The following is a 16,174-nucleotide window of genomic DNA, read 5'->3' as shown; positions in this document are numbered from 1 at the left end:
AAGCCAAGAATTTTCTAATATGTGTCTAACAGTGAAAATTTCATGTATTAAAGAGAAAGTTCTTATACCTCAACAAATTGCTTTTTAAATGTTTTTATTATAGTACAGTCTAAACATTAAAGTGCTTCCTTACCTAGCTTCAATAAGTATAAGTGTTTTGCCAAATGGATTCCTCTATTAACTTTCACCCATCCATCCACATTTTTTCTTGCTGGAATATTAAGAAGCAAGTTTAGAAGTCATGTAATCTCATCAAGAATAGGTTTCAGGTGGTGGGTGCAGTATACTTCTTGTTGAATCACATCAAGAGGTATATAATGACTGGTTGACCACTTTTATTGATAACTAACATTGACCACTAGATTTAAGCAGTGTCATCCTGATCCATTTTAAAGTTCCCCGTTGATGACTATTGCCTAAATCCAATGGAATAGGCAGTAAAATGCTGAATTTTCTATTATTCCTTCTATATTTATTAGCTGAGTTCTACAAAAACTTTCTATCATAAATTATTGGATTATCTTGAAATATATCTCACACAGGAAAGGTGAGATAAGTGTTTGACACTTTCTGTTATTAAGAGTAATTATAAGGATAATAAATGGGTTCATTGACAATATCCAATGGAAACCAATAAATTTTTAATTTTTAAAAATCATTATGCACTCATGGAGTTACATATACTTGGTATAATTTGATCTATTGAAGTAGTGTTTTTTAATGCTCATGTTTTTTTTCATCTGAGGTCAGAGGTAGCCCCTTCAATATGGTTACTGTATCTTTCTGATATGATCCCAGTAATCTTCCTATTTCCTTGGCACAGCAAGATACATCAGGTCTATCTTGTCAACTCTGCCACATACTTGGAATCATCCATTTCTCCAAAAAGACTGCTGCAGTGAGGGTATTTAAAAATTAAGAGTGTTCATTATTTCTGGGATGTCATTTCTTCTACGTTTTTCAGTGGACAGAGCTTCAGATTTACTTTCTAAGGTTTTTAAATTTTGTAGAGACAGGGTCTCACGCTGTCTCCCAGGCTGGAGTGCAGAGGTGCTGTCATAGCTTGCTGCAGCCTTGAACTCCTGGGCTCAAGCAATTCTCCCACATCAGCCTTCTGAGTAGCTGGGACTACAGATGTGTACCACCAGGTCGGGCTAATTTTTAAAATTTTTTTGTAGAGAGTAGGTCCGACTATGTTGCCCAGGGCTCATCTCAAACTCCAGGCTTCAACCAGTCTTCCCGCCTCAGCCTCTCAAATTTCTGGGAGTACAGGCAGGAGCCACTGCACCCAGATAGAATCTGTTCTTTTTTTTTTTTCTTTTAAAGAAAACTAAGTCATGGGTTTATACTAATATATCTGATATAGTGTAAGAATACAGTTTTGTTTGATTTGTTTGATTACTTGTGTCTTTTTTAATGCTGGAAATCTTGCTTTCCAAAGCCATTAATATAATTATTTGCTTTATTATACAATCTACCTATAATACTTTCAAAAAATACATAAATATTATAAACGAACCAATTATTTTTATTGTGTGTATATATATGCATGTATATATAGTATTGTATTATTTTATTGTATATTTTTAAGGTACACAACATGATATTTTGATATACACAGTGAAATATTTACTACAGTTAGGCAAATTAACATACCCATCCTCACTCATAGTAACCCTTTTCATGTGTATGTGGTAAGAGCATCAGAATCTACTCTCAGCACATTTCTAGTATACATAAAAACAGTTTAAGATTTCTTTTTAGCTCATTTTGTCTTTAGAATGCATCATTAGGACTGTACACTCTCAACACTATCATTTAAAGTTACTTGAATGAACTATTTCTTTTTTATTATTATACTTTAAGTTCTGGGGCACATGTGCAGAATGTGCAGGTTTGTTACATAGGTATACACGTGCCATGGTGGTTTGCTGCACCCATCCATCCGTCATCTACATTAGGTATTTCTCCTATATTATCCCTCCCCTAGCCCCTGGCTCCCCATTAGGCCCCAGTGGGTGATATTCCCCTCCCTGTGTCCATGTGTTCTCATTGTTCAACTCCCACTTATGAGTGAGAACATGTGGTGTTTGGTTTTCTGTTTTTGTGTTAGTTTGCAGAGAATGATGGTTTCCAGCTTCATCCATGTCCCTGCAAAGGACATGAACTCATCTTTTTTTATGGCTGCATAATATTCCATGGTGTATATGTGCCACATTTTCTTTATCCAAACTATCATTGATGGGCATTTGGGTTGATTACAAGTCTTTGCTTTTGTGAATAGTGCCGCAATAAACATATGTGTTCATGTGTCTTTATGGTGGAATGATTTATAATCCTTTGGGTATATACCCAGTAATGGGATTGCTGGGTCAAATGCTATTTCCGGATCTAGATCCTTGAGGAATTGCCACACAGTCTTCTACAATGGTTGAACGAATTTACACTCCCACCAACAGTGTAAAAGCATTCCTATTTCTCCATATTCTCTCCAGCATCTGTTGTTTTCTGACTTTTTAATGATCACCATTCTAACTGGCATGAGATGGTATCTCATTGTGGTTTTGATTTGCATTTCTCTAATGACAAGTGATGATGAGCTTTTTTTTTTTCATATGTTTGTTGGCTACATAAATGTCTTCTTTTGAGAAGTGTTTGTTCATGTCCTTTACTCACTTTTTGATGGGGTTGTTTTTTTCTTGTAAATTTGTTTAAGTTCATTGTAGATTCTGGATATTAGTCCTTTGTCAGATGGATAGATTCCAAAAATTTTCTCCCATTTTGTAGGTTGCCTGTTCACTCTGGTGATAGTTTCTTTTGCTGTGCAGAAGCTCTTTAGTTTAATTGGATCCCATTTGTCTATTTTGGCTTTTGTTGCCATTGCTTTTGGTGTTTTAGTCATGAAGTCTTTGCCTATGCCTACGTCCTGAATGGTATTGCCTAGGTTTTCTTCTAGGAATTTTATGGTTTTAGGTCTTACATTGAAGTCTTTAATCCATCTTGAGTTAATTTTTGTATAAGGTGTAAGGAAGGGGTACAGTTTCAGTTGTCTGCATATGGCTAGCCAATTTTCCCAACACCATTTATTAAATAAGGAATCCTTTCCCCGTTGCTTGTTTTTGTCATGTTTGTCAAAGATCAGATGGTTGTAGATGTGTGGTGTTATTTCTGTGGCCTTTGTTCTGTTCCATTGATCTATATATCTGTTTTGGTACCAGTACCTTGCTGTTTTTGTTACTGTAGCCTTGTAGTGTAGTATGAAGTCAGATAGCATGATGCTTCCAGCTTTGTTCTTTTTGCTTAGGATTGTCTTGGCTATGCGGGCTAATTTTTGGTTCCATATGAAATTTAAAGTAGTTTTTTCTAATTCTGTGAAGAAAATCAATAGTAGCTTGATGGGGATAGCATTGAATGTATAAATTACTTTGGTCAGTATGGCCATTTTCACGATATTGAGTCTTCCTATCCATAAGCATGGAATATTTTTCCATTTGATTGTGTCCTGTGTTATTTCCTTGAACAGTGGTTTGTAGTTCTCCTTGAAGAGGTCATTCAAATCCCTTGTAGATTGTATTCCAAGGTATTTAATTCTCTTCATAGCAATTGCGAATGAGTTTCACTCATGATTTTTCTCTCTATTATTGGTGTATCGGAATGCTTGTGATTTTTACACATTGATTTTGTATCCTGAGACTTTGCTGAAGTTGCTTATCATCTTTAGGAGATTTTAGGCTAAGATGATGGGGTTTTCTAAATATACAATCATGTCATCTGCAAACAGAGATAATTTGATTTCTTCTTTTCCTGTGTGAATACTCTTTATTTCTTTCTCTTGCCTGATTGCCCTGGCCAGAACTTCCAACACTGTGTTGAATAGGAGTGGTGAGAGACAGCATCCTTGTTTTGTGCCGATTTTCACAGGGAATGGTTCCAGTTTTTGCCCATTCGCTATGATATTGGCTGTGAGTTTGTCATAAATAGCTCTTATTATTTTGAGATACATTCCATCAATACCTAGTTATTGAGAGATTTTATCATGAAGAGGTGTTAAATTTTGCCAAAGGCCGTTTCTGCATCTATTGAGATAATCATGGTTTTTGTCATTGGCTCTGTTTATGTGATGGATTACATTTATTGATTTATGTATGTTGAACCAGCTTTGCATCCCAGGTATGAAGCCAGCTTGATTGTGGTGGATAAACTTTTTGATGTGCTGCTGGATTCAGTTTGCCAATATTTTATTGAGGATTTTCACATTGATGTTCATCAGGGATATTGGCCTGAAGTTTTCTTTTTTTGTTGTGTCTCTGCCATGTTTTGGTATTAGGATGATGCTGGCCTCATAAAATGAGTTAGGGAGGATTCCCCCTCTTTCTGTTGTTTGGTATAGTTTCAGCAATGCTATCAACTCCTTTTTGTACCTGTGGTAGAATTCTGTGTGAATCCACCTGGTCCCGGACTTTCTTTGGTTGGTAGGCTATTAATTACTGCCTCAATTTCAGAACTTGTTATTGGTCTATCCAGGCATCCGACTTCTTCCTGGTTTAGACTTGGGAGGGTGTATGTGTCCAGGAATTTATCCATTTCTCCTAGATTTTCTAGTTTATTTGCATAGAGGTGTTTACAGTATTCTCTGACGGTAGTTGGTATTTCTGTGGGATCAGTGGTGATATCCCCTTTATCATTTTTTTTGTGTCTATTTGATTCTTCTCTCTTTTCTTCTTTATTAGTCTGACTAGCAGTCTATTTATTTTGTTGATCTTTTCAAAAAACCGGCTCCTGGATTCACTGATTGTTTGAAGGGTTTTTCATGTCTCTGTCTCCTTCAGTTCTGCTCTGATCTTAGTTATTTCTTGTCTCCTGCTAGCTTTTGAATTTGTTTGCTCTTGCTTCTCTAGTTCTTTTAATGTAATTTTAGGGTGTCGATTTTAGATCTTTCCTGCTTTCTCTTGTGGGCATTTAGTGCTATAAATTTTCCTCTACATACTGCTTTAAATGTGCCCCAGATTGTGGTACTACATTGTGTCTTTGTTTTCATTGGTTTCAAATAACTTCTTTATTTCTGCCTTAATTTTGTTATTTACCCAGTAGTCATTCAGGAGCAGGTTTTCAGTTTCCATGTAGTTGTACGGTTTTGAGTGAGTTTCTTAATCCTAAGTTCTAATTTGATTGCACTCTGGTCTGAGAGACTGTTTGTTATGATTTCCGTTCTTTTGCATTTGCTGAGGAGTGTTTTACTTACAATTATGTAGCTGATTTTAGAATAAATGTGATGTGGTGCTGACAAGAATGTATATTCTGTTGATTTCGGGTGGAGAGTTGTATAGATGTCTATTAGGTCCGCTTGGTCCAGAGCTGAGTTCAAGTCCTGAATATCCTTGTTAATTTTCTGTTTCATTAATCTGTCTAATATTGACAGGGGGGCGTTAAAGTCTCTCACTATTATTGTGTGGGAGTCTAAGAGTCTGGGTCTTTGTAGGTCTCTAAGAACTTGCTTTATGAATCTGGGTGCTCCTGTATTGGGTGCATATATAATTAGGATAGTTAGTTCTTGTTGCATTAATCCCTTTACCATTATGTAATGCCCATCTTTGTCTCTTTTGATCTTTGTTGCTTTACAGTCTTTTTTATCAGAGACTAGGATTGCAAGCCCTGCTTTTTTTTTTTCTTTCCATTTGCTTGGTAAATATTCCTCCATCCCTTTTTTTTTTGAGCCTATGTGTGTTTTTGCATGTGAGATGGGGCTCCTGAATACAGCACACTGATGGGTCTTGACTCTTTATCCAATTTGCCGGTCTGTGTCTCTTAATTGGGGCATTTAGCCCACTTTACATTTAAAGTTAATCTTGTTATGTGTGAATTTGATCCAGTCATTATGATGCTAGTTGGTTATTTTGCCTGTTAGTTGATGCAGTTTCTTCATAGCATCTGTGCTCTTTACAATTTTGTATATCAGTTATACCTTTCTGTGTTTAGTGCTTCCTTTAGGAGCTCTTGTAAGGCAGGCCTGGTGGTGACAAAATCTCTCAGCATTTGCTTGTCTGTAAAAAATTTTCTCTTTTGTTTATGAAGCTTAGTTTGGCTGGATATGAAATTCTGGGTTGAAAATTCTTTCCTTTAAGAATGTTGAATATTGGCCCCCACTCTCTTCTGACTTGTAGGGTTTCTACCAAGAGATCCACTGTTAGTCTGATGGGCTTCCCTTTGTGGGTTACCCGGCCTTTCTCTCTGGCTGCACTTAATATTTTTTCCTTCATTTCAACCTTGGTGAATCTGATGATTATGTGTCTTGGGGATGCTCTTCTCAAGGGGTATCTTTGTGTTGTTCTCTGTATTTCCTGAATTTGAATGTTGCTAGGTTGGGGAAGTTCTCCTGGATAATATCCTGAAGAGTATTTTTAAACTTGGTTCCATTCTCCCCATCACTTTCAGGTATACACCAGTCAAACATAGATTTGGTTTTTTCACATAGTCCCATATTTCTTGGAGTCCCATTTCTTTTCATTATTTTTTCCCTAATCTTGTCCGCTTGCTTTATTTCATTAAGTTGACCTGCAATCTCTGATATCCCTTCTTCTGCTTGATCGTTTCGGCTATTGATACCTGTGTTTGCTTCACAAAGTTCTTGTGCTGTGTTTTTCAACTCCATCAGGTCATGTATGTTCTTCTCTAAACTGGTTATTCTAGTTAGCAATTCATCTAACCTTTTTTCAAGGTTCTTAGCTTCCTTGCATTGGGTTAGAACATGCTCCTTTGGCTCGGAGGAGTTTGTTATTACCCACCTTCTGAAGCCTGCTTCTGTCAATTCATCAAACTCATTCTCCATCCAGTTTTGTTCCCTTGCTGGTGAGGAGTTGTGATCCTTTGGAGAAGAGGCATTCTGGTTTTTGGCATTTTCAGCCTTTTTGCGTTGGTTTCTCCCCATCTTCTTGGATGTTTCTACCTTTGGTCTTTGAACTTGGTGACCTTCAGATGGAGTGTCTGAGTGGATGTCCTTTTTGTTGATGTTGACGCTATTCCTTTCTGTTTGTTAGTCTTCCTTCTAGCAGTCAGGCTTCTCTGCTACAGATCTGCTGGAGTTTGCTGGAAGTAGACTCCAGACCCTGTTTGCCTGTGTATCACCAGCAGAGGCTACAGAACAGGAAAGATTGCTGCCTGTTCCTTCCTTTGGAAGCTTCATCCCTGAGTGGTGCCTACCAGATGCCAGCCAGAGCTCTCCTGTATGAGGTGTCAGTCAGCCCCTACTGGGAGGTGTCACCCAATCATGAGACATGGGGGCCATGGACCCACTCAAGGAGGCAGTCTGACTCTTAGTAGAGCTCAAACCCTGTGCTGGGAGATCCACTGCTCTCTTCAGAGCTGTCAGGCAGGGATGTTTAAGTCTGCTGAAGCTGAGCCCACAGCCACCCCTTCCCCCAGGTGCTCTGTCCCAGGGATTTAGGGGTTTTATCTGTTATGCCCAGACCGTTTATTCCCCGAAGAAGACCACCAGAGTCCAGAGTCAAAGCCAAGCGGCAAGGATCTTTAATGCAAGTTCGAACTTGGTCCCTCCGTTTCACAACATACAAGAGGGCCTCGAACAATGCGTGCGCTCGCTTTTTATAGCCCGATGTGAACAGGACTTGTAAGGTTACAGAGGAACAAGGGAATTCTTTAGGTTACAGCATTACAATTGGTTAACATATCAAGTTTATACATTTAGCAGTTATCTATTGGTTCCCATGCTTTCAGTAAAACTACAAACGGCGGTGTCCTTATCGGGGATTTCCCAAGATTTCCCAAGCTGAGGTATATGGAGGAATATATTTGCACTGGGCCGTGTTTGTTCTGGGCCTGTTTGGGCCCAGGAAATTGAGAGATACTGGGCCTGTTTGTACTGGGCTTGTTTGTGCTGGGCCCAGGAAATTGAGAGATACTGGGCCTGTTTGTACTGTGCTTGTTTGTGCTGGGCCCAGGAAATTGAGAGATACTGGGCTGAGGAATGTGCCTGGTTTCTTTCATTATCTATAAACCCCTTACTGGGGCTGCTGCCTTTTTTTTCAGAGATGCTCTGCCCAGAAAGGAGGAATCTAGAGAGGCAGTCTAGCCACAGCAGCCTTGCTGAGCTGCAGTTGGCTCCACCCAGTTTGATCTTCTGAGTGGCTTTGTTTACACTGTGAAGGTAAAACCACCTACTCAAGCCTCAGTAATAGTGGACGCTCCTCCCCTCACCAAGCTCTGGCATCCCAGGTCGAGCTCAGACTGCTGTGCTGGCAGCGAGAATTTCAACTAGTGGATCTTAGCTTGCTGGACTCCATGGGGGTGGGACCTGCCAAGCCAGACCACTTGGCTCCCTGGCTTAAGCCGCCTTTCCAGGGAAGTGAACAGTTCTGTCTTGCTGGCATTTCAGGCGCCCCTGGGATAGGAAAAAACAAACAAATAAACAAAAAACTCCTGCAGCTAGCTCAGTGTCTGCCCAAACAGCCACGCAGTTTTGTGCTTGAAACCCAGGGTCCTGGTGGCGTAGGCACAAGAGGGAATCTCCTGGTCTGCGGTTGTGAAGACTGTGGGAAAAGTACAGTATCTGGGCCAGAGTGCACTGTTCCTCACAGCACAGTTTCTAATGGCTTCCCTTTGCTAGGAGAGGGAGTTCCCTGACCCCTTGCACTTCCCAGGTGAGGCGACGCCCCACCCTGCTTTGGTTCGCCCGCCATGGGCTGCATCCACTATCTGGTCAGTCTCAATGAGATGAACTGGTTACCTCAGTTGGAAATGCAGAAATCACCTGCCTTGTGCATCAATCTCGCTGGGAACTGCAGACCAGAGCTGTTCCTATTCGGCCATCCTGCCAGCAATCTCCAAATTATTTCTTTTATTGCTCGTGTCATTGGTTTGATGTACAGTTAATTTGCTTCAATTTGATTGAATTTTTTAGGGATTTGTGTTTTTCTATTTTAATTTTTTCACTTTTTAATTTTATACAACAATAATTGAAACCATACATATATTTCGGAGCTCTTTGTATTAGCTATGTTTTTCTGGAATATAATCAGCAAATATTTTCTTCAGATTATTCTTTGTCTTTGTTTATGGTGCTTTTTTGACATGTGTAAGTCATTCAGATTTTTTTTTTATGTAGCTAAATTTATTAATATTTAACTAGCTTTTGGAATTTGGGCCCTATTTATGACAGTTTTTCTATTTCCAGATTAAAGAGGAATACATCATTAATGACAAGCTATGAAATGCAAATGCACACATTAAAAAAACCCTGGCCAGGCGCGGTGGCTCACGCCTGTAATCCCAGCACTTTGGGAGGCCGAGGTGAGCGAATCACGAGGTCAGGAGATCGAGACCATCCTGGCTATAATGGTGAAACTCCATCTCTACTAAAAATACAAAAAAATGAGCCAGCCGTGGTGGCGGGCACCTGTAGTCCCAGCAGCTCAGGAGGCTGAGGCAGGAGAATGGCATGAACCTGGGAGGCAGAGCTTGCAGTGAGCCGAGGTCTTGCCACTGCACTCCAGCCTGGGTGACAGAGCAAGACTCTGTCTAAAAAACAAAACAAAACAAAACAACAACAACAACAACAACAATAAAACCCTAAGTATCATTAGCCTTTTGGGAAATACAAATCAAAACTACCATGAGATAACATTGTACAGATAGATAACATCCATTTGATTGATTAAATAGGAAATATCTGGATATATCAAGTGATATAAAGACTGAGGAAGAACTGGGATTTTCATACACTGCTGGTAAACAATCAAAATATACCCACACAAAAAATAAAAAAAGAGGAATACATCTATTTTTAATTTAAATATATGGTATGAGTCATTGTGTCTAGATCTTGCATCCATTTGGAAATTATTATTTACTAGTATTTTATTTTAAAATATTAGACACTTTTTTTTCTTCCCAGATGCTGTTTTAGATACTGGAGATATAATGGTGACAAGATCAACAATATCTAGTTTCTCTCAGAGCTAATGTTCCCGTAAGGAGAGACAGATCACAAAGATGATTTTAGATAATGGTAAATGCTATAAAGACAGTGAAAGAAGATGATGTGACAAGGAGGGACTGAAGAGATGCCTCTCTGATAAGATGATATTTGAGTGATTCCTGCATCACATGAAGAGGGCAACTATATCAGGCTCTGGGACAGAACTCTCCAAGCCAAGGGAATACTTAGTACAAAGGCACTGAAGAGCAATAGCCCCTAACACTTATTAAAAGTTTACTGTGAACCAGACACACTGCCAAAACACTTCACCTGCATTATCTCATTTATTTCTTACAACTACTCGTTGAATTAGGTAACAGTAATCATCCTGTTTTGAATACAAGGACACTGAGATTGCCAAATACTTCACCTGCATTATCTCATTTATTTCTTACAACTACCCTTTGAATTAGGTAACAATAATCATCCTATTTTGAATACAAGGACACTGAGATTGAAAGGGCCTCCTCTCAGTCTCCAGTGTAGCTTTCAGGGCTCAACCTGCAACAGAGAATTCCTGATTTTATCTCTCCAGGCTTTCATGAGAAGGACAAGAAGCCATATTGCCGAAAGGATTTCTTAGCCATGTTCTCACCCAAGTGTGGTGGCTGCAATCGGCCAGTGTTGGAAAACTACCTTTCAGCCATGGACACTGTCTGGCACCCAGAATGCTTTGTTTGTGGGGTCTGTATAATCACTTTTCTTCTGGACTTAGGGAAAGTCAAGGGTTCTCCTCTCTGAGAGGAAGAGCTGCAGTTAGTGAAAGCATTCGCAGTCCTGAATGAGGAATGGATGTGGGCATCCTAAAGGAGAAACGAGATACAAATCCATTGTGGGCATTTGCTTGTCTGTTTTGCAAGCAGGCAATCTAGCCTCCATTTGTCAAGAATCTGAGGGAAATTCCTGTAGCTGGCAGGTAACTGGCAGGAATTTCAAGGCTGAAAATTTTACTTTGCTGACATTTTACCCCTTGACATTTGCATTCCTTTTCTCTCTCTTCTCTCTACCCCTAGGACTGCTTCACCAGTTTTTCTACTGGTTCCTTCTTTGAACTGGATGGACGTCCATTCTGTGAGCTCCATTACCATCACCGCCGGGGAACGCTCTGCCATGGATGTGGACAGCCCATCACTGGCCGTTGTATCAGTGCCATGGGGCACAAGTTCCATCCTGAGCACTTTGTGTGTGCTTTTTGCCTGACACAGTTGTCGAAGGGCATTTTCAGGGAGCAGAATGACAAGACCTATTGTCAACCTTGCTTCAATAAGCTCTTCCCACTGTAATGCCAACTAATCCACAGCCTCTTCAGGTTCCTTATACAATTTAAACCAAGAGAGGAGAGGAAAGGGTAAATTTGCTGTTCTGACCTTCTGCTTAATAGTCTTATAGAAAAAGGTGATGAGCAAATAAATGAACTTCTAGACTTTACATGACTAGACTGATAATCTTATTTTTGAGGCTTCTATACAGTTAATTCTATACATTCTCTTTCTCTCTTCTCCAATCAAGTGCTTGGAGTTAGATTTAGGTCCTTCTATCTAGTCCCCCTACAGATGTATTTTCCACTTGCATAATTCATACCAACACTGGTTTCCTTAGGTTTCTCCTTTTTCACCTCTACTGATGGCCCTACTCAGATCTTCTCTAATTTGGTCCCGATACTTGTCTCTTTTCAAGTTTTCCCATGTCCCTGTGGCTCACTGTCTTACAATCACTGCTGTGAAATCATGATACCACTCCTACCTCTTTGCATCTTCCTTCAGTGTATTTTTGTTTTTCAAGAGGAAGTAGATTTTAACTGGACAACTTTAAGTACTGACATCATTGATAAATAAACCAGCTTGTGGTTTCAATAACTCATTGTCATATTTGTTTGGGAGATAAACTTTGTGCTTCCTGTGTTATAAACTAGGCACTATGTACAGTTATGATTATATCAACCCTCTTGTTTCCTTCCATCCAATGCACACTTTAAAAATTTTAATTGGAAGAAATTAAAAGGAGGGTCTCCTTTTCACTAATTTTTGTTTTTAGTTTGATCCCATAACCATTTTATTTTCTGGACTTAGATGATTGAATCATTTTTAAAAATGACAAAACTTGTTAAGATTGTTTTTATTACTGTGTTTACAGAAGGAGAAACTCTGGCTCTCCATTAGATACATTACAAATTCATTTCTTTTTTTTTTTCTGAGATGGAGTTTCACTCTTGTTGCCCAGGCCAGAGTGCAATGGTGTGATCTCAGCTGACCACAACCTCCACCTCCCGGGTTCAAGCAATTTTCCTGCCTCAGCCTCCCAAGTAGCTGGAATTACAGGCGTGTGCCACCATGCCTGGCTAATTTTTGTATTTTTAGTAGAGACAGGGTTTCTCCATGTTGGTCAGGCTGGTCTCGAACCCCTGACCTCAGGTGATCTGCCTGCCTCAGCCTCCCAAAGTGTTGGGATTACAGGTGTGAGCCACCATGCCTGGCCACAAATTCATTTCTAAAGTAAAACATGAAACACACAATTTTACATTTGCCTCCTGAAGACAAATGAGATGGCTGTTCTTAGAGCATCTCTGAAGAAAAATGCTGTAGAATCTCGAATGATTATTACCTAGAATTAGGAAAGCCAAGCCTCAAAGAAAAATTCCTCTTAATCATTTGTTCATCTCAAAATATTATAAGTAAAAGTGTGGAAAAGCTTGCCAGGTTACCAGAGAATCTGACTTTCTTATGTCCTATCAGTTTACTGTCCTACAGTTTACTTTTTATAAAAGTAAGCTTCACAAGGACTCATCTTTCTGCAAAAGAGATATTGAGAAGATCAGTACAATATATTTCTTACCATGGTCTTAAAAATAATTGTGTGATTATTTGTTATAACAAAAACCAGACTCTTAGAATCCTTGATTCTGAAATAAGTTACTGGCAAAAACGCCTTCACTGGAGGTATTTTTAAAAATAGGACAAAATTTGGTGTCTTTAGATTGACAGAGGAATAGTACTACTTGGGAGAACTGAAATGGATTAAATGTTTCTTGCCAAACTTTATTATATCTATGTCCTTTGTTGGAATGGATAATAAGGGGGTTTTGAGAGTTACAAGGAATTGGCAACAGTTAATTCTATAAAATAGGAACTCCAAATGCATGTAAGATATGTGGGAGGCCACACAGATATGGAACCATCTGGCCTCTATCCTGTTTGGCTGTCTGAGAGCGCCAGACTATGCAGAATACACATTCAACTTTTAAACATCCTCTTTGCAATGTCTTCAGTCAACGATGTCACACGCAGGTGTTAATATGGCGCTGTTCTTGGTTGCCCTGGCAACTTGACAAAGTAAACTTGGAGTCTTAGCCCTTAAAAAGAAATGTACAGGTGCTAAAACTTTTTTTTTAAGGATTAGCTATTTTGAGACTTCAATAGAATTTAACTATTTTTAAATGTCAAAGAAAATCCAGAGTTCACTAAGATACAATAAAGAAGTGAAAACATTTTCTTCCCACATTTAACGGAAGTGGTTTTACATGCTCAAAAAGAGATACTGACTTCAGGACCAGTGTTTTAGCTTTTTAAAAACCCTGGAAATGTCATTACTAAAATTGATCACGTACCTAATTACTTTTGGTTTTGAGTAACTTCTAGGGTGTTTAAAAAATAAAACCCACCCTCACAGGACAGGGGTTTTCCACCAGTGAATATAAACATATAGAAAGGAATATGCTCGAGAGTTGGCACTCTGTTCTCAAAGGGGAGTCCCTCAATTAGTTTGGTCAGTTTTTCTTTGAAGTAAATCTAGTCTCTTCCAAGGTGATACTTTGATAAAGATACTTATTTTTCCATCGGAGTTCTATCATGCACTCTCCTTGGAGTTGTAGTATGGCTGCCAGCGCATGCTTCTTTTTTCACAACCAGTAGGGGGAGCAAGAGTGCTTTTATGGAGCATTTGCGAGCAAAACTTCCGGGATTCAGCCTGACTGGTCTAGCCAAGGTCACATACCAGTAATTTTTGCTGGGGGAATGGATTCTGCAGCTTGGCTTAAACCAGACTGAATTACTTCCAAAGTTAGAAGCAGGACTCAGTTTCCCGAAAGCTTTGTGGAGGAGATGTGAAGAATTCGTATGTTCAAAAGTGAAAATATTGGAGTTTCTGAGTTTCAAGGTAATGTAGAAGGTAAGCAAGTAGGCATTGTCAGTATCCTGAGGGATCATGTCTAAGAACTTTACAGAACCCAAAGGCAGAGGAGAGCCCGGAAATGCTGGTGTCCTGAGGAACATGCGGCAGAGGCACTGCTCTTCTTGGGCCCCTAGGGGCGCACCACTGAGAAACTTCAAAAGCCGCTTCAGTTTGGCAGTCTGGAAAAGGAGATCTTCCAGCTGAAATCAAGGTGAGAAAGAGTAGCAACTTCCTTTAGAGGGGAGTGTCTTAGGCATAAGCAGGTCCTCAATAAGGCAGTGGTGGCAGCCACTGAAATATGACACTGAAAAAGAGACTGCCTGTCCCCAAAATATTGAGGTTGTGTTACCAGGTAAAACTTACCATCAGTGCAGCACGTTAGTGCTGGGAACACAGAGCTCAGTGGGGAAATGGAAATCTACTGGGATCCACAGGATAAAAAGAAAGAAATCTCAGGTAAAAGCTGGTGCTTGGCTTGTACTTGTTGCAAATTTATAACTTTACCACAAGGCAGTGGTGTCTCAAATTTATAAGAAAGGAGACAGTTTATGTAGGACTTTCTCCTACCCTAGATATAGTCAGTGTATAGTGCCTGAATTGATTTTCCATGGGGGGGAAGTCTCCTCACTCTGTTTAGGTTCATAGACCATGGATTCTGGACAATTGCACAGACTTCCTGGCATCCTGTTGAGAGCCATCCATCTTCCCTTCCTATTTTGGATATCATTAAATCACAATAAATACTGTATTATGGGAATAATATTTTTCCTGGGATAAGTACCTCAATTCTAGTGAGAGATATCTCAGATCACAGGTGTTACTGGAAAAACTCCTAAAGCTGAAAATGAACAGACCAATAAATCAAAAAGACTTTACTTTCTCTAAACTTTAACTTAGAGAATTTGATTTTGGATTTTAATGTTTTTAGACTTGGATATGCTGTGTTGAATAATATTGGATATAATTGAGGATGGGACGTGATATGAAAGGGGAGTAAATTTCTCAGCTGTTTTTCCCTATAGTTTCTCCACAAAGAACTGCATCTCCTATTCTTGGTCCACGTGTTTAGGGAGGCTGACTCTAACCTCAGCCTCAGAAATGGGTACAGTCCCAAGTCTGTAATTCCTTCGCTCTTCTGAAGCGAAATTCCTTCGCTCTTCTGAAGGAAGGTGATTGGATCAGGGATAGACATGTGACACCCAGCAAAGCCAATGACCTTTACTAGATTTATTCAGAAAGAACATTCCCATTCTTTGGAATTCCAGTTGTGTGATAATAAAAACCCATTGCTGCTGATAAATATTTTTATCATCACTTAGGGGGAGGCTGTCTGAGAAAGAGGCCAGCACAGAGGAACATAGAACCAAGTAATGGAGAGGCTGTGTTTTCTTTTTTTGAGCCACTCAGTTATACCATAGCAGCATCTTAACCATAGACTAGGAAAGTATGTGAGCAATAAATTCTCTTTTTTGTTTACATTGAACAGATAAACTCAGTGTTGGTACAGAACGTATATTGTGTGTCGTCATGGAAAACTAATACACAAAAATAGTATTTGATCAATTGTTGATGCTTTTTACACCAGAACACAGTGAAACTCTATAGTTTAAAGTGAAGTCATCCTGTGGATAGCTTGTATATTTAGAGTACAAACTTCTTGCTCCTGCCCAATTTTGCAGTATCTGTCACTATTACAAAGGTGAAGAAAAAGGTTGGGAGGGTGTTGTCATCCTCTAAGATTTAAAATTGTTTTGGAAATCGTGATATTCATGCTACTTTGTTTAATTATCACCCAGAGAGAACTATTACATATTTGATATTACTGCAATACTCTTTATAGTGAAAAATAATTTTAAAACATCCTGATATCCCACTTGCAAACAAAAAAGAAAGAAAAATTAGACACTTATAAGATAAATAAATTTACATTTATCTTGTGTCTTAGTCTGCACAGCTGCCATAACAAAATACCATAAATTGGGTGTCTTAAACTGCAGAAATTTATTTTCTCACAGG

General features: G+C 39.2%; 1 protein-coding gene across 3 annotated transcripts in view; it reads left to right on the top strand.

The window, feature by feature from the left end:
• Positions 1–11,847, top strand: part of LPXN (leupaxin) — a 48,693-nt gene extending 36,846 nt beyond the window's left edge. For all 3 annotated transcript variants that reach the window (XM_011963480.1, XM_011963478.1, XM_011963479.1), the window contains 2 exons: positions 10,527–10,675; positions 11,005–11,847. In XM_011963480.1, the coding sequence (XP_011818870.1) occupies positions 10,527–10,675; positions 11,005–11,274 (419 nt within the window). In that variant the 3' untranslated portion in view covers positions 11,275–11,847. The remainder of the gene's footprint in view (positions 1–10,526; positions 10,676–11,004) is intronic.
• Positions 11,848–16,174: the final 4,327 nt, after the last annotated feature.

This window comes from Colobus angolensis, unplaced genomic scaffold (genome assembly GCF_000951035.1).
Source record: "Colobus angolensis palliatus isolate OR3802 unplaced genomic scaffold, Cang.pa_1.0 Scaffold61, whole genome shotgun sequence".
NCBI classification, from domain to species: domain Eukaryota; kingdom Metazoa; phylum Chordata; class Mammalia; order Primates; family Cercopithecidae; genus Colobus; species Colobus angolensis.
This window is presented reverse-complemented; position numbering and strand designations above follow the sequence as displayed.